This window comes from Peromyscus eremicus, chromosome 4, assembly GCF_949786415.1.
Source record: "Peromyscus eremicus chromosome 4, PerEre_H2_v1, whole genome shotgun sequence".
Classification (NCBI taxonomy): domain Eukaryota; kingdom Metazoa; phylum Chordata; class Mammalia; order Rodentia; family Cricetidae; genus Peromyscus; species Peromyscus eremicus.
Genome location: NC_081419.1, coordinates 69,552,179 through 69,577,546, shown reverse-complemented (window position 1 = coordinate 69,577,546; position 25,368 = coordinate 69,552,179). Strand labels below are relative to the sequence as shown.

General features: G+C 51.7%; 1 protein-coding gene across 1 annotated transcript in view; it reads right to left on the bottom strand.

The window, feature by feature from the left end:
* Positions 1 to 682: 682 nt before the first annotated feature.
* Positions 683 to 25,368, bottom strand: part of Alx4 (ALX homeobox 4) — a 37,867-nt gene continuing 13,181 nt past the window's right edge. Inside the window, exons 2-4 of the mRNA XM_059259448.1 lie at positions 9,979 to 10,289; positions 2,892 to 3,020; positions 683 to 1,012 (exon numbers count right to left, since the gene is read on the bottom strand). Coding sequence (XP_059115431.1) covers positions 683 to 1,012; positions 2,892 to 3,020; positions 9,979 to 10,289 — 770 coding nt within the window. The remainder of the gene's footprint in view (positions 1,013 to 2,891; positions 3,021 to 9,978; positions 10,290 to 25,368) is intronic.

The following is a 25,368-nucleotide window of genomic DNA, read 5'->3' as shown; positions in this document are numbered from 1 at the left end:
GGAGCTTGGTCATCCTTATGGGTGGACAGCAACAGCATCCTTCAGTTCTGTCCCCTCATCTCACCTCCCACTTTCCCCAGGTACATCCATCACAGGGGACAGTCAAGCCACAGCCACAAGGTCCCTTGGATGGGCAGATGATCAGATGCCTTGGATAAAGAAGGTGGGGTTCCATGTGCTTTTGTAGGGGGGAGGGCAGAAGGGGTCAGGAGCTGACTCTGCAAGGCAGCTTGTTACTGAAGACACACAGCCATAGGCCCAGTGACCAGGGGACCACACAGAAGAAAGGACGGTTGGACAAGGCTGGACTGCTGTTAGGTCTGGAGGGGAGCCTAACTTTGACTCAAGTCAAATGGAAGGGTGAAGGAACATGAAGAGAGAGGGCCTCGGCTTACATGATGCAAAGCTACACACAGAGCACCTGGCTTTCTCCACTGCCTTTGGCAGGGAGCAGGGCTCAAGGCCTCAGTGCTAGGGAGGGACAAGGGCCTGCCACCCCCTCCCTCCCAGCAGTCCCTGGGGCCTCAGACTTGGGGTGACTGAAAGTGCTGAGGGCCAGGCCCCTGGGCCAGGCCGGGTTCCTAAGAGGAGAGTCAAGTGGGAAGTTTGGGGCCTGGAAAGCAGGGACGTGGCCAAGACCCCAGGGAAGAGCATGGCATCAGGACTGGCAGGAGGGGCCCTGTCATGTGGCCCAAGAGATGGCCGCACTGTGTTCCTTGGCCTTCATGCGCAGTGCAGCGATGCTCGAGGTCTTGCGGTCTGGCTCGCCGTTCATCTCATAGCCATTGAGGCTCGGACTGAGGCCAGCTGCTCCAAACAGGCTGCCCATGTGTGTCTGGCCCACGTGACTGCCAGCCCCGGAGACACTCAAGAAGTCGGAGACGCTGCTGGCTCCAGAGCCAGGAGGGTGAGCATGGGGGGACATGCAGGCAGGCACTGGGTCACAGGGGACCACACAGGCTGGCACGGGAGAGGCAGCCCCATTGTTGCCAATCCAGGACGGGTTCTGAATCTGGGGACAGTGAAGGGAGAGATGTCACAGGCCAGCTCGGAGGGCAGTGGTATGGAAGGGGCGCTTACCCTTTTCACCTGCTCATCATTACAATAAAACCCTTCTTAGGTGTCTAACATGAAGAGCGCCCAGGGAGCTGGAGGTGAATTTAGGTTTTAGACTTTCAATTCCCAGAGCAGATCCATACTCAACATTCAACAGCAAGGATTGAATTTCCAAGTGTCTCAGAGTCCAGTAAAAGCATTACCTCGGATCAACCTGAGAGCATCTTGTGGGGGACTCAGGCTCTGGGCTTGTAGGTTGGGGTGATGTGGGGATCATTGTGGGGAGCAGGCATATGAATGCTCCCATAGGCCTGGGTCAATGCCTAAGGCTCCAAGAACCCTTGAGGTTTCCCAACTAGCCCAGCAATGAAAAAGTGGCCCCAGCCCCCAGGTGGGGCTCAACTACACATTTTCCATTGAAATGACTGTCATTCCTTCTCTCTTCCCACCCCACGCCCCACTTCTGGCCTCACCTTCCTCTGGCCTCTAAACATCTCTGAGGAAGTAAGTCTGGGGTACAGAGGTCCTCTTTGAAGAGAGGACTATGCTCCTCTAAACTGTAACTCTAGGCTCTCAGTTATTTCAGACAGGTGTCTCCTGGCCTGCCCACCCGCAAGGGTTTGGGAAGAACCCAAGGAGGCCTTTAAAAGCACCAGGTAGGCACTGGACCACAGGAACTTCTAATGGTCCCAAGAACTGCCTGCAGACTGACCATGTCCTGTTCCTGGCCCCAGCGTGCCCCAGAGAGGGGACAATTTGGCCGCCACCCCTTTCGGAAATGGTCTAGGACCTGGAGTCTGTGGGGCAGGTGGCAAGGACAAGCAGGGTCTCTTGTTGGTTTCTTCCCTCTAGCTATGAGCTCAGGTGGCGGCCACCAAGGGCAAAGAGTGAGAGTTAGAGGTCGGCACTGGGAGGACAGAGGGAAAGGGGAAGAAAAGCATTAAGGAATGTGACCAGAGGTGAAGCTGATATGCTAGACACCCACATTCCTGAGCCTCACCTCTAGGGCTGCCCTCTGACCCTCAAATCCTGGGGGAGCAGGAGGAGGTACAGAGGCGGCCCAGGTCGGGCTGGGATGGAGAGGGCTTGTTTGACAGCACCATACCCAGGCACGCGGGAACAGTGGTGCTATTGGCTGCTGGAGTCCCAGGACTTAGAGCAGGAGGCAGAGTGCGAACAGGAAGGAGATGTAATAGGTGAGGAGGGGCGGGGCAGAGGGAGGTCATGAGAGAGGTGTCATGGGTGCACTCAGCCGAGAGGACATCTGTCCAGGAGCCCTGGGTACCTGACATCACTTACAATACTCCTTGTTCTGGCTGATGGACAGACAGGAAGTTGCTGGAGAAAGGAAGGGAGACAGCGGGCAGATGTCCGAATATCAAGCCCATGCATGCTGCTTTCCAGGAACCATGACCCTAGACCTTACGACAGTGTTATAGAAGAGCTGAAGTGGACACATATCATATCCAATTCATAAGCAAAGAAGCTGGACCTCAGAGAGTTGGAGACACTCACGACGGGAGCAAGACTAAGACCGAGGAAGCTTTGTCATGGGCCCAGATTTCCATGTGCATTCCAACCTGGCCACAAGCCCTCGAGATCTCAGAACAGCCTTCCACAGGGTACCCTGAGTGACAGCCAACACTCTGGAAGCACCTGATCTTCTGTTTGCTGGGTGCTTACCACAGCAGAGGAGAACACTGTCCCAACATTCTAGGTCTCCCACAGTCGGGGACAAACAGGGACCTGGGGTCTCTGAGCCTCGCCCTCCTCCTCCCTGCACCATCAGTGCCAGGGTCTAGGGTCAGAGGGGACAGCTGGGCAGGAGGACTTACCTGGGCATAGTTCTCCGCTCGAGTGAGGAGAGGCAGCTCATAGGCCGTGGAGAAATGGGTCCGGACCTGCTGCATCTGCCCAAAGCGCTCCCTCTTCCGCCACTTGGCCCTCCGGTTCTGGAACCAAACCTACAGGACAAAGGGGTGGTCACAGGGCTCAGGCCTTGCTCATAGGCAGGGAGCACTGCTCCCTAACTCCACCAGCCAGGGGTGTGTGTTAGGGGCACAGAGAAAGAGTCAGCCTCCACCTGTCAATCATGTAGAACTGTCAGCATTGGGAAGGTTGTGTACACTGCACTGACCATAAGTGTGATTTGGGGCCTAACTGCTTAAGCTACACACACACACACACACACACACACACACACACACACACACACACACACACCAGGCACACAGGCATGCACACATAAGTGAGGAGACAAAGAATGAGCGCAAGCCATTGGTTATCTGTTTTCCCAGCACTGTGTATAATCTGCGGAAGGTCACAGACCCCAGGAAGAATTCCATCAAGCTATGGAGACCTTTCTAGAAATTTCTTCCCTTAGCCAGTCTCAAATAGTCCCAAAGTTCCGTGACCCTCTAGGACTTGTCTAAAGATGCAAATCCAGAGTACACACGTCCCTGCATCATTTTGAGAGAAACCAAGTCTGCTCAGAACTTTCCTGGAGTGATGGTGGGTGAGGCCTTCTGGAGAGAGAGCAGTCAGGAAAATTCTGTGGAGACAGGAGCTAGATGGTGGAGGGCTGCATACCCCAGCTGGGAGGGGGTTGCCCTTAGCGAGGGGTTAGTAGGGGTGGCTGCTGAATATCCTAGACAGGTTGACTGACACTGGCCAGGTGGTACCTCTCTCCGAGACATGGATGCTGGGCCGTTGACTTGACCAAGCGCACAGCCAGGAGAGAGGTCTGAGTCAGAGGTAAGTGTAGAGACTCTGGTGGGGTGGCTGAGAACTCCCCAAGACACAAAGACAAGGAAAAGGGCAGGCTGCTCCTCTAGAGGCCTTTACTGGTTAGGGGCAGAGTGGAGGGTACGGCCAGAGAGGGTGGGAGAGGAGAACAGTGAGAAGAGGGCAGGGCTAATTGCCCCTCAGAGAATGATGGCAGCAGCTTCCTCTGCACCTTCCAACGCGCTCTGTAGATTCCAATGCACACAGGCACAGCTCAGCAATGTGTGCTCAGTCTGTGGTCTGCAGGCCACATGCACCCCAAGACAGCTATGAACACAGCCCAGCGCAGAAGTGTAAACTTGCTTAAAACACTTTTAAAAATATATTGATTTTTGTAACTCAATTGTATGGTTCTCAATCGTGAGCTTTGTTTATGACAATGTCCTATTGTATTGGCAAATGGTTGGACAAGTCTGGGCCATGGTGGTCTGCACCCAGGCTGCTCACTTTGGGCCCAGACTGTGAGAAAGATGATATGGACAGACAGGGCAGAGGCTTCCCTAGCCAAGGCTTCTAGCTGTGCTTCTGGGATGGAGACCAGAGCAGCCTCCCCACCATCCTGCCTGTGAGCACCCAGACTCCTCAAGAACCACGGCAGAGGCTACGGCCTGTGGAGCTTCTGGAGTATCTTGGAAAAGAAGGGCCCATGGCAGCGCATGCACTACCAAGAGCCTCAATTTCTACATCCTCAAAATGGGGCCGAGGTCTGGGCTGATGTCCTGGTAGAGGTGGTGACTGGTGGGGACAACAGATGGGACACAGCGTGAAGTTTCTAGAGCACTCAAGTTGTTTGTTTATGGCTCCTGACCTCATTCTCTCGCTGAAGCAAAGTGGTCAAAATCTGCAGGCTGTGTGTCCCCTTAGTATTGGGTCGGGAGATGAGACGCACTTCCTCTCCATTCCTAATCTGACATACACACACATTTACACACAAACGTATCTATCTGGTCATGTGTGCGTGCACACACACATGTGCACATACATATACACACATCGAGTGTCCTTCCTGTGACCTCCCTGGAGAGCAGCCCTCTCCAAGGCTTAGGGTCTCAGTCCCTGCCCCAGAGCCTGGGGGAGGGGTACTTTTACTCTGGGGTGCAGACCCAGGATGCCCACTGGGAGAAAGGAGCACATGAGGGCTCTTCTGCATGGTGAAATGGGATCCCCCTTTATCAGCGGCTGCGGTGGGGGCTGGGGGTGGGATGGAGGAATCAATCAGGGAAGGTTGTTTTCATTTCATGTTTAATTTCCTGCAGACTGAGCTCAGCCTTCCGCTCCATCCTCAGCCTCCCAGGGTTTTCTGGGGAGGGGGGGGGCACTAGAGGCACCAAAATATACAGCTCTATTCCTTCCTCTCTTTGGGGGTGGGGCAGCGACAAGAGAAGCTGCCCTGCTGTTGCTGTTGAGTTTTGTGTCTGTGGGTTCCAGGTCCCTTCTGTGGTGGGGATATAGTGGTCGGTGATGTCACTGGGGGCTGTGAAACTGAGGACCCAGGAAGGCTGGGAGGGATCCAGAGCATAAGATGGTGTCTGGCAAACAGTCCTGGAATTGAGGAAAGGAGGGGAGTGAGGGATAGAATATAGCACTTGAAGGAGGTGGGGAGCCCCGTTATCTGGGGAGAGGCAGTCAAGAACACTCTTCGCGGGAGGGAGTAGAAAGGGGTCATGGTAAGATTTATTTGATGGAGGTGGGGGCAGAGTGGAGCAACTCAGATCGGTGGGAGCTGGCCTGCCTGGGACCTCCTTTTCAGGACAGTCCTTTGTCCCTTTCCTATCCTTTCCTAGGCCTGAGGCCTGAGCTTAAGTTCTGCCTTTCCTGTCCCCCAGTCAGCTGAAGCCGTTAGCCTGGCTGACCTTCAATGTCCTCCCATCCTCTAGGAGGTCGCATGGGAAGTGGTGGTCCCTCTGTGCTCCAATCCATGTCCTTACGCAGAGACTCCAAGTGTCCTCTCATTCCTGACCCCCAGCTGTGCCTCTGTGCCTCAGGGCTGTGCAACCACAGGCTTGTCTCTACAGCCCCCGGGAGGAGAGCTCACCGAGGTCCCCACTGTACTTCCATTCTGCATGTCGTGCCCAGGACCACCCCGTTTCCAGGGCCACCCGGGCCTGGCCCACTCAGCACAGGCCTCTCCGGAGGACCAGGCCGTTCAAGGAACCAACTGTCTTGGAGGAGGCCTCTCTAACCGCAGCCCATCTGGGGCCAGGGCGGGGTGGCCCAGGGCGGGGAGGCCTCCGTCTCATTGTCTTCAGACACCAGCTGTGGAGATTGGAATCCCAGACAGCAGAGAGAGGCCCTGAAGTTCCCTGGAGCAGGGCCAGACCCCAGGCTGCTTCCCATGAAGGACCATCTTGGGACCCCCCTCATGGCCCCCTCCTTGTCCCTGCCATCACTGTACACCAGGCACCTGGCTTGCCACCAGCAGAGTGTGGGTCCTGAGCAAACTCCACAGAGACAGGCAAAACCGTTCTACTACAGTTCTAGTACACCCCTGCACTGCTCATCCCCACCCCCAGGGCACTGCCAGGCTCAGAGCTCAACCCAGAGGTTTGACGCACATGGAGATCCCACCCACCCTGCTGCTTTTGTACAGAGAAAAGACTGAAAACAATCTGGCATGTGCTGGGAACGGCAAGCTGAAGTCAAAGAGCACCGGCCTGGAGCTGGGGAGTCCTGGATTCCAGGCTCAGCCCCGCTTCTGCATCGCTGTCCACGCTGGACAATCCCTTCCCTCATCTCGGTCATTCCCCCTCATCGAAAGATGATGGGATCTTCTCTGCACTACCATTCTGTAATTCTGTAGCCTTCCTATTTGATAGGAATACATTCGATAATATATAATCTGTAATATATCTGTAAATTTGTATATCTGTATTTGTAACATATCTGTAATATAGTTGTATAATCTGTAATAATTGATTGACAATAGATTAAGGTTTTCCTTTCTACCTTGGCTGACAGAAAGCTTGAGGCTGAATTCGGACAATAATGAACCTTAACCTGGTGGGGTTTTTTTGTTTGTTTGTTTTAACACAATCACCTCATTTCTTGACACTGTTTCTGATCTTAAACTAAAATAAATCTCTAATTGTCAATTTTCTCAACATTTTGGAAGTAGGCTTGAGTATGTCTGTGTGTCAACAAAGCAAAGTCCTAGCAGTGACCCAGAAACACTTGTTCTGTATCGTTCTCTGCTTCCTGCTCTGGACACTCGAATTCATTGGAGAAGTGTGCATGTGGTGCTCACATGCACACAGGTACACACACAGAAGCAGAAAGCAAGCAGGTTTACCCTATGCCAACATTCGACTTACTGGCACCGTGGGTTTGCAACCAGTTACCCCTTTCTCTACCCCTCCTGCCCTGCCCCCAATCCTGGGCTGGAGCTGAGGCTGGATTCGGGGGTCCTCTGTGAGCTCAGATCTCAGGCAGGTGGTCTCGTGGGCATGAGATAACTCTGGCATGGCAGTAAAGCCAAGCTGCTCTGCGGTTCTTCATTAAACCACGAGACGGCAGCGTGCCCCAGTGTGTTAAACAGGACTTGGTGAATCTGATGGACACTCACCTGATGCCTCAGAACCACCAGTAGAATAAAAAGCTACAACGTCCATGAATCTGCCCATGATCACAGGACTCTGTTCTAACTCCTCAGGGCCCAGACCATAGGGCTGTGCCCATTAAAAAGAAACACTCTCTTGGGGCTGTTGAGATGATTCAGTCTGTAAAATACTTGCCATGGAAGCAAGAGGTCCTGAGTTCAGATCCCTAGAACCCACTTAAGAGTCAGGTATGGAGGTGTGCACTTGTGACCTCCATCGCTGGCAAGTAGAACAGACAGGAGGCTCAGTGGCTACCTAGTCTAGCCAAATCGGCAAGCTCAGGATGCGGAGGAAAAAAGACATTTTCTAAAAAATAAGATCAGGAGCAACTGAGGAAGACACCTAATGTCGACCTCTGGCCTACACACACACACACACACACACACACACACACACACACACACACACACACTTGTACATGTATCTTCTCCCACTTACAAACACACATGAACATACACACATACATACTTGTATGTTTATCTTTCCCCCTTGCAAACACATATGAACATACACATATAACACACACACAGATACACACACACCAAAATATATGTTAAAAAAAAGAAGGAAGAACCCTCTCTACTCACAAGCACCAGGTTCCTGCCTGCTGGATAGGAACCCTCACGCTCCATCCTTGTCATGCCTTGAGTGGGAAAGCAACCTGACTATGGAGTTGATTTCATATTAAACTGAGGCTTGAACGCTACTGTGTGGGCTTGTTCGCATGTGATTTGGCATATCGGGCTTCCACTTCCTTTGCTATGATTTCCTGCAGATGGGCACACCCTCTGGGCAAAGCAGGGCTGCTAGGCTACCCATCCTTGCTGCCTTTGCTGCTCAGCATCCAGCCTGATCTAAGTGGTGGGGACACAGAAGTGAATAGGTGTGGCCTGAGCCTATAATCGCAGGGCAGGAAAGACAAGACAAGAAGGCCAGTAATTCCAGGCCAGCTATGGTTACATAGTAGGATAGGGGCCAGCCTGAGCTACATGAAACCCTATCTCAAAAGCAGCACAGGTGGATGGATAATCAAGGATCTCTCACTTCAGGGGCAAGAGAATACTGTGACCAGTCATAAAGTCTATTCAGAAGAGGAAGCAGGACGAGTGGAAGAAAGTGATCTGCTTTGGCTGTGTTGAGCTGGATTGTGTTGTAAAGGGCTATGTAGTGCTTTGTGGTGTTTAGCCAAGTTGAGCCAGGTTGATCAGGACTGAATTGGCACACTGAGCTCGACTGGGTTTGTTTGGGCTGAACGGAACTGTGTTTGATGAATTGAGTTGAGTTCATTGTCTGGTACTGTGTTGCATTGGGTTCAATTTTGTTGTGCTGAACTGTGTTGAACTGAGCTGTATGTGCTGAGCTGGGTTGTATTGGGTTGGCTGAGTAATATTGGATTGGAGAGGGTTGGGGTGTGATGTTTTGGATTGGGTTGGGTTGTGCTAGGTTGAACTGAGCTGTGCATTGTGAGTTACACTGTCTTGAGTTGGGTTGTACTGGGCTGTGTTGGGTTGGCTGGGGTTATGTTGGGCTGTATTATTTGCGCCATGTTGCGTTGGGTTGAGCTGAGCTGTACACGATGTGCTGTGTTACATTAGACTGTGCTGTGTTGTGTTGCACTGGGTTGGGTTGCACTGAGTTTAACTGAGATGTGTGTGGTGAGTTGTGCTGTGCTGAGTGGGTTGTCCTGGGCTATGTTGTATTGTTGTGCTGGTTTTTATTGGGTCGTAGTGTGTTGTTGGGTTGGGTTGTACTGGGTTAAACTGTGTGTGCTGAACTGCACCACGCTGAATTAGCTTGTTCTGGGCTGTGTCATATTGATCTGGGTTGAACTGAACTTGTGTGGTGAGTTGTACTGTTTTAAGGTAGGTTGTATTAGTCTGTGCTCCTTTGCACTGGGTTGTGCTATGCAGTGACTGGGCCATATTGTATTGAGTTGTGTTGTCCTGGATTGGACTGATCTGTGTATGGTAGGTTGTACTGCACTGAGTTGGTTCTACTGGGCTGTGTTAGGTGTGCCGGGCTGAGTTGGGTTGAATTGGGTTTAGGTAGTAGCAGTGGTAGGGCATCATATTGGCCATGATGGTCAGGAGTCTCCTCAGAGGAGGCATGTTGATTGGGTCCTAAAGGGTGTAGGAGGCAGCTATCCTAGACAGGCATGGGGCTGTAGCATTCCCTGCTTCTACTATGGGGCTGGGAATGTCTGTGCCTTGTTCATCTCCAGTCTGAGAAATGGGCCTCCCAGAAGAGACCTGCCATCTTGTCCTTAGGTTAAGGCATGGACTCACAGGTAGCAGCCTTCCCCTTCCTCCACAGGATCTCTCTCTCTCCTGCCCCAACCCTGCAGAGCTGAATATAGTGGCTGAGCAGATCTATTATGACTGGGGAAGAGGCATTGGGGTAGTCAGACCCCCTCTTGGCTTGTCACGCCCTCCTGGGATGAGGAAAACCTGGCATAGCCCACAGTAGTCAGTAGATCCCAGTTGCAGCTGGAGCTCAAGGCCTAGAAGGCCCTGTGGGTCCCCTGCCTGTCACTCTGGCTGACCTGCACACGGGCCTCGGTGAGATCGGTCCTCATAGCCAGTTGCTCTCGCGCATACACATCAGGGTAGTGTGTCTTCTGGAAGACTTTCTCCAGCTCCTCCAGCTGGTAGCTGGTGAAGGTGGTACGGTTCCGCCGCTTCTTGCCTTTGTTGCTCTCCGAGTCGGTCTTCTCCAGGGGGCTTGGGATGTCAGCACTTGCCCGGTCCTGGGGCCCCTTGGTCCCTGTCTCCTTCACACTGAGGTAGCTGTTGTCCATGCCCACGGGTTCCGAGTCGGGGGGCAACTCTGGCTCACCCAGGTTGCTCTCTTTGGCTGAGGGAGAGAAAAGAAGGTCAGAGGAGGGAGAACACGTTCCCCTAACAGAGGCACACGGAGTACCGGGTCAGGAGAGTCAAATTTCATGTCCCAGCTTCTCATCAACACGCTGGGCGACTCTAGGCAAGTCCCTCCCCTCTCTCACTCTGTGGTATCATTCTTAAGTGGGTCTTTTCTGGCACCAATGTCGTGTAGCTCTGGGTTTGCCTGTCTGACCTTTATGACTTTCTCCTCACTCAGTGGCTGTGAGACTCCTCCCTTACAGCCAGTATCTCTTTGGGCATGGACCCAGTGACTACCTGACACAGTACTGAGGCTCCCTGAGGGAGGAGAGATCTCGTTCAACCACACTGGACGTGGTGGGAGAGAGAAAGACCAGCATTGAGGCACTCGGTGTGGTCCCCATGGAGTTCAACAGAGAAGCCTTGAAGTCTGTCTCAAGACTTAAGTGTTGAGAGACCCAGCCCTCGCCTCCCACTCCACTGGTAACACTGGTCTCACTGCCCACAGAGGAGCTTTTAGCAGGTGGGTTTCACTGAGGCACAGGTGCCTGCTGGCGTTCCTTTCACTAGCATCAGCTGCCACTGTCTACCACAGCTGTTCAGGCCCTCACCTCTGAGGATCCCCTCTTTGGGGCCACAAGGAATCACTGCAATCACAGCTCACAGACTAGGCCCTTACTGCTACCTGCTGACAGAATGGGACCCCCATGGTAGATTCCTGGAAGCTCAGGGCTACAAGGAACCAAGTCAAACCATGCAGGTCAAGAGTGGGGAGGTAGAGACCAGGTTAGGAGGGTGGGAGCTGCTGGCTCCACCCATCCATCTGGGCAGACACAGTTGCCTCAATATGGCAGAGGGTTCAGAGCCTGGGCTCTAGAGCCTGGCACCAGGGTGTGTCTGCCACACCTCTGGCTCTATAGCTCCATGTTCCTAATGAACCCCTTTGTGGCTCAGTTTCCCCCTTTGTAACTTGTGGGTGAATGAAGAGGCCCATGGGATATTCCTTATGGCTTGTGAGAAAGGGAGAGGCACTCCACCATTACTGGCTCCTACTTCTGGTCTGGCCTTACAGGCCCTGCCAGCACTAGAGGAATATGACCCAGGACAAGACCTCCATGGGAAAAGTCCCCGGGATGCAGGCACATGTATAAAAGCATTATGGGATAGGAATCAAGGCATGTCTCCTGTGGTGGTATTGTGTTCCCCAAAATATTGTGCACCCTAATAAACTTATCTGGGGCCAGAGAACAGGACAGCCACAATATTAAACATAGAGGATAGGCAGTGGTAGCACACGCCTTTAATCCTAGCATTCCAGAGGCAGAAATTCCTCTGGATCTCTGTGAGTTCAAGGCCACATTGGAGACAGCCAGGTGTGGTGACTCACACCTTTAATCCCAGAAAGCCAGCCTTTAATCCCAGGGAGTGGTGGAAGAACATAGAAAGGTATATAAGGCGTGAAGACCAGAAACTAGAAGCATTTGGCTGGTTAAGCTTTTAGGCTTTTCAGCAGCAGTTCAGCTGAGAGCCATTGGCATGAGGACACAGAGGCTTCCAGTATGAGGAAACAGGATCAGCTGAGGAACTGGCAAGGTAAGGTAGCTGTGGCTTGCTCTGTCTCTCTGATCTTCCAGCATTCACCCCATTAACTGGCCTCAGATTTGATTTTATTAATAAGAACTTTTAAGATATCTGCTACAGTCTCCAGATGTGGGGAGCCCCTTTTTGGCCATATTCCTTATCTGAGACTCAGAGAGTAGGAGACAGGTTCATTGAGAGAGTTCAATGAAATGTGGAGGGAGATTGTGGGAAATCCTTCAATACACTTAAGTTCTGTCCATTTACAACAAGCACCACCCATTCTGACCTTCTGTTTCTTCTTCTGGAAACAGGTCATGCAGTTTGCATCTTGGATCAGAATGATGCATCTAGCCTTGATCTTCTGATGCCATCCAGACTGGGGATGGGGGACTGACATTTCAGGTATACCAGCCTCCCTGTGAGCATTAGGGAAGGCAAGAGAGACTTTTTGCTTCGGTCAGTCTCCCTCCAACTCTGTGGCGCTGAAGAAAGGAAGGAGAGGGGAGAGCCCAGAGTAGGCCTGAAAGCTTCTCCTGAGGGGCCACTCACAGCGTCAATGCCACAGGGGTGGCTGACCCACCCGGAGGCATCACAAATGACAGCCACGTGAGCCCAGCTTACACAGCGGGCTGTGGCTTCAGTGACAGCCTTGTGTGAATTGCAGCTGGCAGCTGGGCCAAGAGCTTCCAGCAAAGATATTTATCTTCCTGGCAGACAAATAAGTTTTACGTTTTGGGTTTTTTTATTTTATTTTTTTTTTAAGGAAAGAAATCCCACCCAGATCACCAAAAATAAACATTCCTCTTGTGCAACTTCCTGGCAGCCAGGCCAGGGGAGACGGCCACCACCCCTCCTGGCCTAGCCCTGCTCCTCAGGCCCATCATTGCCCCGTGGACCCTGGTAGTCTCTCCAGGCATCCAGCCTAGAGCTAGGATCACCCCATGGGAATGGGGGCCAGTTGAGGGCAGCTACATAGAAACCAGGGTTGGAAGGACCAGCCCCAGCTTCTCATTTAAACGGAGGAAAAACAGGCTGGATAGAAAAAAAGAATACTCCTTAATTATCCACAGAACACAGCCTCCTGCTCCTGAGACTGCCCTACTCTCCAAGCATGGGCGTGGGACCTGTTTCCAGGGAGAAGAAATTCAAAGCCTCTCAGCACCCAAGAGTCCTGCCCCTGAGGACAAGGGACTAAGATGCAGTTCAAGGCACCCTCCGCAGGGAGCAAGTTCTTGGCCTAGCAGGAGAAGATGGCAGAGTGCCTGCCCAGTCTTCTAATGAGAAGTAGGGTCTACCTCTGCCCACATGCAGCCACCCACTGGATCAAGTGTGTGGGAGACAGGGGGATTGCAAGGCGTGTACTGAGATCGCAGCCCCGGAAGGACATGCCTGCTCTGGGCTCCAGGTCTGTTAATTCTGCCGTGTGTGTGTGTGTGTGTGTGTGTGTGTGTGTGTGTGTGTGTGTGTGTGTGTGTGTGTGACATCTGCCGGGTTCTTGGACGCAGGGTGGATCACAGGGGCTTGCTGTTTCACGAGGCTGACAGGATATGGAGCCCCAGGGATTCACCTGTGTCCACCTCCTAGGCACTGGGATTAAAAGCACGTCCCATCATGCCCAGCTGTTTTAGGTGTGTCCTTGGCCTCTGACCTCACACAGGTGTGGCAGGCACTTTACCAACTGAGCCATCTCCCCAACCCTCAAGGCCAATTTTTTAAAATGTTTATTTTATAAGAATGTGTGGTGGGCTGTGGTGGCGCACGCCTTTAATCCCAGCACTTCAGGAGGCAGAGGCAGGCGGATCTCTGTGAGTTCGAGGCCAGCCTGGGCTACAGAGCAAGTTCCAGGACAGGCACCAAAACTACACAGAGAAACCCTGTCTCAAAAAACCAAAAAACAAAAAACAAGACAAAACCAAAAAAGAATGTGCATCATATGAGTACTTGGGAGTTATGGAAGGTTGAAAACCACCATGTGGGTGCTGGGAATTGAACACAGGTCCTCTGTAAAAGCAACAAGTACCCTTAATCACTAAACCATCTCTCCAGCCCCTCCAATCTTTTCTTTTTTTCTTTTTTTTTCGTTATTTAAAACAATTTTTAACTTTAAATATATTCTGATCATATTCCTACCCTCCCCCAAGTTCTTCTGAAGCCTCTCCCCATCACTACCCACCCAACTTTATGTTCTTTCTCAAAAAACAAACAAAAACTTAATACAACCAAGAAAACAAAGTAAAACCTCAACCAAAAAGAAAAAAGAAACGAGGGGAACCCCACCAAACTGTAACCAAAGAAAAGCACATACCACAAAAAAACTGTGGAGTCCATTCTGTGTTTGTCAACTACTCCTGAACGTGAGGCCTGCCCTGGAGTGGTGGGTCTACCCAGTGCCACTCCTTCAGAGAAACTGGTTTTCCCTCTCCCAGCAGGTGTAAATGTAAAAGTCTCAGTTGTTAGACTTGACCCTAGTCAGCAGGCCAGTTTTGATCCTCCATTTTCTTGCTTTAAATGCTGAGGCTGGGGACTGTAGACAAGAAAGGAAAATTCTCCCGAGTTCCGGAGCCAATACCCACCTTCTCAGAATGGCAAGCCTGACCCCCCAGATACCTAAGGTCGGAGACTCCCCCGTCTGTCTATAAGCTCCCTCCACCTGTGGCCCCAGAAGCCAGGCCATTCACCCTTAGCCAGCCCATGTTTGTCCTCTGGGGATCTGGTTCATTGTTCCTGGTCCATCTTTCCACGGCCCTTTCTCAACCCAGCCCCCAGGACCATGGGACACAGCTCCTCTGTCTGAAATGTGCCGTCTATCTGCCTTGATGACCATGGCTCCCACTACTACTCCTCATACAATCCTAAGTAGACAGGCGTTTGGGTTAGGTGGGGTTCAGGGATGAGGAGGGAAGCATGTGGGGCCCTGTGTGAAGCCAGCCAAATGATCCAGAGGAGCCAGCTAAGGAAGTGGCCTGGGTTAGGCCTAGTGTATTCAGAACCTAGCTCATCCTGGCCATCCTCATCAATGAGATGGGTCTAAAATCCCTGGCTCCACAGTATGAGTCTGAGTACTCCTGACCAATGGAGGCCGTTGTCCTCCATGGGTCCCCACAACCCTCACCTCTGACCATCTGCTCAGAAAATCTTTCCTTCCAGATGGCCTGCAGCTACTTCCCCAGGAAGCACCCCCCCCCCCCCCCGCCTCCTACCCCCAGCCAGAGCCAGATCTCTGTCCTCCACTCAGCTCTCATGCCCTGGGGTTTGTGGACTAGCTATGAACGAAGTCCTCATTGTCTGACTCCCTCGCAGAGGATCAGTGCCCCAAGGAGAGTGTCCTGGCACTTGCCCTACCTCAGCTCATAGCAGAGGGGGCGACAGGCCCAGATACACAGGGAGAAGCTGTGGAAGAAAAGATGAGTCATGGCCAAGAGACACTACAATGCTCCCTCTCCATCCAGCTACCATCCACACCTGTGTGCCATGGCCCCACTTCATACTTGCAGAGAGTTACTGTTGAGTAGGTAAAGGGACCAGGCATGAGTCAGGCACATGGGAGATCGAGCAAAAGCATGCCACTTTCAAGGCTGATGGATGTCTCTCACGTGACTGGAGGTGACTGGGGAATCGAGCAAAAGCATACCACTTTTGAGGCTGATGTCTCACGTGCCTGGAGGTGACTGAGGAAAAGCAGGTAGAAGAAAAGCCGAGATGGACCCTAAGGGGCATTCTTTTCCACATGGCAAGCAAGCAGGAAGGGAGAATTAAGCAGGGCCAGTAGAGAAGGGCCAGCATCTAAACCAGCGGCTCTCAACTTTCCCAGTGCTGTGACCCTTTAATACAAGTTTCTCATGTTGTAGTGACTCTCAACCATAAAATTATTTTCATTGCTACTTTATAACTATAATTTTGCTACTTATTATGATTTGTAACGTAAATACCTGATATGCAGGATATCTGATATGTGACCGCTGTGAAAGAGTCATTCAACCTCCCCACCAAAGATGTCACGCCCCACAGGTTGAGAACTGCTGATTTAAACCATCACCCACCACCTAGCAGATAGGAGCTGCCTCTGCCTCAGAACACTACATTGCACAGGAGAAGTGGTCTCTGGGGGCTCTAGTTTGCCCAGCTGCGGAGGTCCTTCACTGCCCTATGGCCCCAGGACTGGAGTAGGCTGAGCAGCAACAGAGCCCAGCTTGAATCCAGGCCACCACCAGCAAGGCTGCCTTCCCCCCCCCCCGCTCCCCTTCAGGGACACCCTGCATGGATTCTACACTGGCTGGGTGTCTTCCTTTCCAAATCAGGGAAGAAGCCTTTTGTGGGTGTGTCCCAGGGTCATCCTGACCTAAGGCTTCCTCAATCCATCCACCCCTCTTCCAGTGGCTTGGAACTGACTATGTAGATCAAGCTGGCCTCCAGCTCACAGAGATCCATCTGCATTTGCCTCCAGAGTACTGGGATTAAAGGCGTGTACCACCATGTCCAGCAATCAGACCCAGGCTACCCAGAAAAGAGATAAGGAGTGACCACAAGTGGATGTTCAAAGTAATGCCTAATCCAGAAAGGTCTTCCCTCAGCGCTGTCAAAGGCTCTTGAACAATCTGAGACCAGTATTATTCCCATGGACTGATTTTGACAGGTGAGGAGCCAGAAGCAAGAGCTTCCAGTAGGCCACAGACCTCTTCTGGGAACCAGCTGTCCCAAACTGATGCCACTTGGTGTTGGCTGTTGGGTTTCAGCTTGTGAAACCAAGAAAGCAGGAGATCTACCTTCATTCCATTAACCTCTACCCGCTTGTGCTTGGTCAACCCGGTCACACCCATCCCATCTAGGGTCATCCAAAGCTCTTGAGAAATTTCTAAAGGTTGTGTGTGTGTGTGTGTGTGTATTTCTTCTTTTTTACTGTGATTGTGCTTGGGAGCACATAGGGAACCTCTTGTACATCTGTCTTTGTTAGAAGATGTGAGCCTCAGGGTATGGGCACAGGCCTGCAGCTGGGGATGACTGTGGGGGACACATTCCCAGTTGCCTGGAGGAAGGTTTGTGAGTGTGCAGACATACAAATAGTTGTGTGTCAGTATGGATAGGTGAGTGTGGACCTGGGCAGAATGTGTGCACGTGTGTGGCTAGGCATAGGCAGTGCATATGGAGTGTATGGCTACAGGCTCTGAGTAATTTTATCCTCCATGGTTTTGATTACATCTATTTTCCCTCCAAACATCTGCTTTGTGGGGGACATGCCACTCGCTCTGTTCCCGGGTGAGCCGGCCCCACACACCCTGTGGCGGAGTGCACAGCACCGATGTAATCTCCTTAAACAAAACAGGCCAGCACGGGGCCCTTTCATGCTATTTAAAGGGCACTGACTAAACCCACCGCTGTCCAAACAGTCCTAGGGGGCTGGGGCAGAGGCTAAAGGTTAGCCATTGATCACGTAAATCCTCACCCCACCTCATCTGCCCCTGGGCTCTGTCCAGAGGTCTTTAGCTTAGCAGGCAGCTTGGTAAAATAATGCCAAAGGCGAAGAAGTACCCAGGTGACATGTGAGCAAAAGCACTGAGGAGGCATCTGTGTACACACTCCAGAGGCTGTGAGTCTAGAGGGGAGAGTGTGTGCCAGAGAGTGCTCAGGCTAGGTGGGGACAAGGCACCTCATTCTGAGCACCCTCCAGCCAATGAGCCCTAGTGAAGAATGAGAAGCACAGACCAGAGGAGGTGGAGGGGCAATGAAATGGACTGAGTGTCCCAGGACATGGGCACTAGCGGGAAATAGTGAAATCTGTATGGGGTGGGGAGTTTAGTTCATAGTAATGCTTTTTTTAAAGTGGCGCTTTATTCCAACAGGAAGCTCAACAAGGAAGACACCCGGGTAGCCAATCAACCTGGGGACAGGCAGGCCTCCACTACTACTACTGAGCACAAAAGAAAAGTGGGAGAGGATGCTCCACACACAGTGAAGATACAGAGACAGGAACCAGAGGCGCTGGTTACCATGATTGCAACAGCGTCAGCAGTTTCTTATGCGATTAAACCTACATTCAGCCCTGGCCCCAGCAAGCCCACAGCTCAGCAAATACCATAAAGAAATGAAGACTCGTTTGTAAGGGGCAGAGACCCAAACCAGAGAGCCAACTCTGGTGTGGTGTGTGGCTCTGAATGTCCCCAAAGGCTTGTTTGTGTCACCACGTGTATCAGAGGTTTGATCCTCATCTTGACCATGCTGCAAGGTGATGGAAGCTTCAGGAGCTGGGGTCCGTAGAGGGGTGTGGGTGGGTCTTAGATGCTGGGGATGTGACCTTGAAAAGGATTATGGGACTCCAGTGTCTCCCTTGTCTCCCTTTCTGCTTGCAGCTCCCTCTGCATCATGCTCCTACCGTGAGGGGCATCATCACAGACCCAAAGCAACACAACCAACTGTGGTGTGAATTCATACTATTGAATAACATTTTAGCACATAGAATGATGCTCACCTCTGACAAGTAAACCTCACCCCCGCTCATGGGTTTTTATCGAGACAGGGTTTCTCTGTGTAACAGCCTTGGCTGTCCTGGGACTCTCTTTGTAGACCAGGCTGGCCTTGAACTCACAGAAATCTGCCTGCTTCTGTCTCTTGAGTGCTGGGATTAAAGGTGTGCACCACCACTGCCCAGCTGTAAATCTCTTTTTGACAAGAGACAAATAAAAGTGCTAGAAAGGTGTTGGTCTAGAACCTCCAAAACAGTAGAGCCTTTTTCTTTCTGATTGTCGTAAGTCCTTTGTCCCAGTCCCAGTCAGAGTAACACAAGGAAAGTCCTTTAGCAGGTGAATGGTAAGCAGGTTGAGGAACACTTGGGGGAGCAGCAGTCAGTACTGAAACGAACCACTGACCCCAGGATGTGGGGAGTCTCAGAAGCACACTACAGTGTGTAAAAGAACCAGCCTCAGAAAGCACACGCTATGCAGCTTCGTTCAGTTGTCATATGAATTTGGAAAAGGTACAAATGGAGGTACAGAGGGCAGATGGTTGACTGTCAGGGTGTGTGTGTGTGTGTGTGTGTGTGTGTGTGTGTGTGTGTGTGTGTGTGTTGACAAAGAGATCTCATTGGTGTGAAAGTCTGTCCTAGAACTATATGATTGTGCCTTATGATGAAGGCAATGGGTGTATAAATCTTTATGGGGATGCACTAAAATTCCACAAACTCACACCAAACTTTATTTTCACACACTGTTATTTTTATGGTGTGAAAAATGTAACTAAAGAGAAAATACGAAATGACATTGAGCATCATTCGACGTACTTAGACCTTCACCCCAAAGAAAGCAAGGATCTTTCTTCACCCCTTCTGCCCAATGCTTATATCGCACTGGGAACACATTAGCTGTGCAGTAAACACCTGACGAGTGAATGACTAAAACCTGTTATAGAACAGGGCTTCGGCAAGTGGAAGGTCGTGCATCTCTATGAAGCTTCGGGTTGATAAAGTGGGACATGCATGAAGTGATTACCATTAGAAAATACTAAAAGCTTTCCAGAAGTAGGAATTGAAGTATACAGGCTTCTTCCCTTTGTCGGTCTGTTTTGTTCTGGCTGAGTTGAAAGACCGTTGTATTTGTTCGGTGGGGTTGGGTAAAGCTCTTATCTGAAGCAGAGACTGGCATTCCCAGTGAGGCCTGTGCTGACAGGAAGCTGACACTGCTGTGGGCTTACCGGAAGTGAGAGGCCTGGGGGGAGCAGGGTGGGAGACAGCAGCTTCAGGGAGATGCCTGTTATGTGGGGATGGTACTGTCCTCCCAACTGGGCCTTGATGAACTCCAAGCCAAGGCCTCAGGTGACTGCTGACTCCCAGCCCTCAAGCCCAGCCTAGATCTCAGAAGATTCTTGGCCTGCAGCCTTATAATCCTTGAATACAGTCAGAGGGTGCCTAAGACACAGATACCCATCATGCCACAACCCATGGCAGAGGTTCCCTCTAGCTCCCAGGGGCCTCAATCAGATGCTGAATACATGGCAAGGTATTCCTTGAAACAGTACATCTGTATCAACAGTGAACACCTTTTGATGTAAGACTATCCCAAGGGCCTGAGAGATGGCGCAGCTAGGAAGGTGCTTGCTTTGTAAGCAGGAGAACCTGAGTTCAATCCCCGGCACCCACATAAAAATAGGGGCAGGTGTACAGGCCTGTGATCCCAGCTCTGGGAAGGCAGAGGCAGGAGGATCTCTAGGGTTCATGGGCCAGCCAGCCTAGCCACTGAGTGATCTCCAAGTTCAGTGAGAGACACTGTCCCAAGAACTAAGAACACACTTCTGCTTTCCACGTGGATGTGCACCAGCACACACAAGCACACATGCACACATATACAAACACATATACACAATATTAAAAACACCCGAAGCTAGGTGGTGGTGGCACACACCTTTAATCCCAGGACTTGGGAAGCAGAAGCAGGCAGATCTCTGAGTTCCAGCCCAGCCTGGTCTACACAGTAAGTACCAGGACAGCCAGGGCTATATAGAGAGACCCTGTTTAAAAAAAAAAAATATCAACACCCCAAATATTGATGAGAAATACACAGAATGATTCCTTCTGTATTTGACATCAAATGTGAAAGGACACCATGGTTTTGTTTTCATTCTGCTAAAGTGGCCAACCTCACTATGGCTTTTAGGGATCTGTGAGGGACTCCCTCTCAGTTCACCAGCTTTCATCTGTTCGACTCCCCTACATGACCACTTCTACCCCCACCGTGTGCCTTTGGCTTCGGCTTCTGCAGCCACCCTCCTGCCTAGCATCTAGCCAAGCACTGTCTCCTGCACATCTCTGTCTTCCTCTGTGACTTTTGTGGATTTTTGTCCTTATCACACTATCCTGGGTTCTCTATGGAAAGTTAAAAAACAATCGAGTCAAAAGCCAAAGGGGGCGAGGCTTTAACACTTGTGCACACGAACACACTGGTTTTGTAGAAGCCTTTCAACCCCACTCTGCCCCGAGTTTCTTCTCCTACTGCACAGGACCCCACCTATTTCATGTAACCTGTCCTCTGCTGCTGGACCCACAGCTGGACCCACAGCTGTGCCTGGGAGAGACAGACGGTGGCAGGGTTTGAGATGAGCATCTGTGATTTCAATCTCTTTTCATTCACGGTGATCACCTTAAAGCAACTCCAAGAATAAGAAAGTCAGAATTATGTCGTAGCTGCATCTCCAGGCCTCTGGTAAACACAGCTAAATTGCCTTCCAGAAGTGGGCCTGTGTGCTCAGCCACAGCTGTGTGTCCTTCCCCTTCAGGGTCAGTCTAGGCCATTTTTAAAATCCTTGACATGGTGTGGCATGAAAGCAAGGTCTCGGCTTCATTTCCATCTCTGTTGCTAACCTCGAGAAATCTACGTTCTGTTTCTTCTGCTGTAAATGCCTCTGCTGGGCTTCCCAGGCTCAGCCAGGGGTCACTCTCCTTCCCTGACCCCAAGGTTGGACTGAGCTCTTAAACACTTGACCATAAGCTATACAGAACAGAATCTGAGCCTGATAGGTGTACTCAGGACACACCCCTAAAATTAGTGCCATGAGTGTGGGGTGTGTGCATAGAACTCCTGGGCTCCTGCTATGCTAGCTCTGGGTCCCCTGCAAGGGCTGGACTCCCCACCTCAGCACACACTGCCTGTGTGGATGGATGCCCCATGGGAGTTGGGAGAGACCTTTGGAGAAGGAGCTCAGAGAAACCAGCCATAAAGCAGGCATGAAGGGCCAAATGTGGCTCTGTGGCTGCTTGGCCCCTGAACAAACCTCTGGGCTAACAATGAATGTTTCTTCAGTTCTACAACTCTGCGTGAATCCATGCCACCAGGAGGGCAAAAAGGGCACTGTGGAGGTCCCAGTCCTGTGGGTAGCTGGCACTGGGAGGGGTCTCCTGGCAGCTGCTAGCCCTCAGGGCTGATTCTGTGTCAAGACTCTAGGACCAACTACCAGAGGCCAAGACCAAGGCTGCAGTTTTACACAGTTACCACTAAGAGGCACTGTAGTTCCAATAAAGTGTTTCTGGGCCGGAGGCAAGCGGATTGGGGCCCCCACTCCTTAAAGTGGTTTGAAGACCCTTGCCTGGAAAGATCTTCCAGTTCAGCAGGTATTCAGCCCTAATGTTCACCTGCCATGGTGCCATCTTTACTAGGGGAGCAGGGATGAGCAAGGCAAGTAAGTCCTAGCACTTCCTAGAAGAGCTCTTGCCTCCCCTACATCTACCATAGCTGATTTTACAACTCTCAAAATCCTCAATGGGCAAAATGAGGCACTGGATAGAGACCTGTTGAATATCACTGTCACCTAAATTAAAAGCCTGAGGCCTGGGCTTGGTTGGGATCATCAGGGTCTGCTGGGCAGGTGCCTTGGTAGGACAGGTGTCTGCTGGGACAGTTGCCCTGGTGAGACAGAGCTAGATATTCAGAGACCAGGGCCAGAAGGAAGGGAAACAGGTTGGGAAGTGCAGGAGGCCAGTTTCTCCCATTCGCCTGAAGGAGGACCTATCATATCCCATCTCCATGCTAACACTGACTAGGCTGCCCTGTGCATGAGACCAGTGCCACTGTCTGTCAGGGTCCTCAAGTATAAACTTGTGTCAGCAGAAGAGTATCTGGGATCCCCTAGTACACGTGGCAGCTTTTCCCTATGCCTGAACCTTTATCAAAACAGAAAACTTTTTTTTTTTTAAATCAAGAAATGATATATGTTGGCCAGTAGGAAGCTGGCCTTATCCAGGATCCCATCATAGAAGGTACTCCATACTGCTTAGCACAGGGTCTGGGCAGGTCTGTAGTGAGTGGCCTTCCGGCCACAGTGTCCTCAGCCTCCAATGCCTGGTCCCCATGTCCTCAGCAGAGCCCAAGGCTGATGGCCGCTCCGGAGCATGGTCCCCATGTCCTCAGCAGAGCCCAAGGCTGATGCCCACTCCAGAGCATGGTCCCCATGTCCTCAGCAGAGCCCAAGGCTGATGGCCGCTCCGGAGCATGGTCCTCATGTCCTCAGCAGAGCCCAAGGCTGATGGCCGCTCCGGAGCATGGTCCCCATGTCCTCAGCAGAGCCCAAGGCTGATGCCCACTCCAGAGCATGGTCCCCATGTCCTCAGCAGAGCCCAAGGCTGATGGCCGCTCCAGAGCATGGTCCCCATGTCCTCAGCAGAGCCCAAGGCTGATGGCCGCTCCGGAGCATGGTCCTCATGTCCTCAGTAGAGCCCAAGGCTGATGGCCGCTCCGGAGCATGGTCCCCAAGTCCTCAGCAGAGCCCAAGGCTGATGGCCGCTCCGGAGCATGGTCCCCATGTCCTCAGCAGAGCCCAAGGCTGATGGCCGCTCCAGAGCATGGTCCCCATGTCCTCAGCAGAGCCCAAGGCTGATGGCCGCTCCAGAGCCCACACACCTCACCCAGCTTTCTGAGAACCCATCTCCCCACTTCCTTCAGCAGTGACGTTCAGGCCTGCAGGCTACAGCAGTTGCGAGCAAAGGGCATGCCGCTAATGGAGCTGAGAACTAGAAAAAGACTGACTCTATCAGGGTTTCCATTTTCTGGGCTGGCACGATGGCTTAGTGGGCACAGGCGCTTGCTGCCAAGTCTAATGACCTGAGTTCAATCCTCTGAACCCATAGAGTGTGAGGAAAGAAAAACCACTCCTACAAATTGTCCTGAGCGCTACACATGTACCATGGCATGAGTGCCCACACACATAGACACACAAAATAAATACATAGAAGGGGAGGTGGAGACAGGTGGATACCTGAGCTCTTTGGTCATCTCGTCAAACCCACTGAGAGGACTTGTCTCAAAAAGCAAGGTATCTGGCCTCCATACACACACACACACACACACACACACACACACACACACACACGTACACACACACACTACACACACGTACACACAAGGCCACAGCCTGATGGAAGGCACAGACAGGAAACAAGTACCATCTGGTTGTCACAGGGGATGCCAGGTAAGTGAGCATTGTGTCCTGCCTGGACACCAGGGTCCACAAGAAGGAGGGCTGGCTGCTTCGGGTGGAAAAGGTCAAGGAGATCTTTGAACTGGGGGCTAAAAAGCCAACAAAGACTCCGACTAGACTATAAGCTACTCTCCTAGAAATTTCCCAGATCCTGCAAATAAAGGCCCAGCTCAGGCCTCAAAACCCAAGCTCTGTGTGCCAGCTTGTGAATGGTGGGCTTGAACCCATGTCTTCCCACTTCTAACCTTGTGGTCTGTCTGCTCACTGCCTCTAAACTGTGTGGTCTTGAGTATGTCCCCAAATGCCAGTAACTTGGTAACCTAGAGCCTGTGTTTCCTCTTGCAACAAAAGAAAGCCCGCATCCCTGATGCCCCCTCAGGGACACCGTGACAAGATGGAGAAGTTTAAGTCCTGTGCAATATGAAGGGATGAGAAGGGTCATGGGTAGGACAGGCCCGGGTTCACGCCCAATGCTGCCGTCCTTTGTTCCCTCAGCCACCCGTTCGTTCACCCAGCATTTCCGGACCACCTCAACAAGCTGGGAAAAGTTCCAGGTGACGGGAATGGAAAGCATGATGGCGCCTGTCTCAGGGAGGAAGGCTGTGGAGGAACGGAGTGGTAGAATGAGAAGGACAAGTCACCTGACCTAGGTGACGGAGTGTGTTACCAGGGCAACCCTGATCTGTGCATGGGGATGCTGAGGCTGCCCTGTGCTGAAGAGGCCAGCTTGAGGTTCTTTCTGCCTAGCTAGCCTCGCTATACCAGGGATGTTGACTGTCCCCACCAGACAAATGACAGAGGCAAAGGAGGGACTAAAGAGGCCCCCAGGCTGTCTCTCCACTCAGCCTCCAGGGGCATCTTCGGGAAAGCAACCGTTGTGTGCCTCAGTTTCCTTGCCTGTGAAGCAAGGCTAAGCAATCTATATCCCAGAAGGCTGTGAGGTGGAAATGAGGCAGAAAGCGTGGATTCATATCCCTTGCCACCAGAAATCTCCCAGGGCACGTAATAGAGCCTATGGAGTCCACACACTGCAAGAGGGAAGGGAAGACACACACACACACACACACCCCGCTGCAGGGGCATCCACACCTCCCAGGCCTTCCCTAATGCCTTCTCTTCTGTCCAAGTCTTCTCAGCTCCAGCTGCCGGGACATGTATGAATCATAAACCTCTGTGCAATGTGGCTCCCAGGGTCCCCTTCAATCAGAGCTCATTTCATATCTGTAGAGCAGGTCCTCTGACAGGTGAAACATTCATAACCGCTGTAAATTTTTGGAACATTGGAAATTGTCATAAAAGTCAGGCATTACATGTCCATTCCTTTCATTACATACACTTTGTTTTCTATCTATCTATCTATCTATCTATCTATCTATCTATCTATCTATCTATCTATCTATCTATCTCTATCTCTATCTCTATATATTCCTGGCAGCTTCCTCCCTTAGATAGATCCCTTGCCCCGGGCAAGGAAGATACCTTGCCAGCCTCCCTGGCCTCTCCCTGCCCTGTGGCTGTCTTTAAACACCCTAGAATGACAG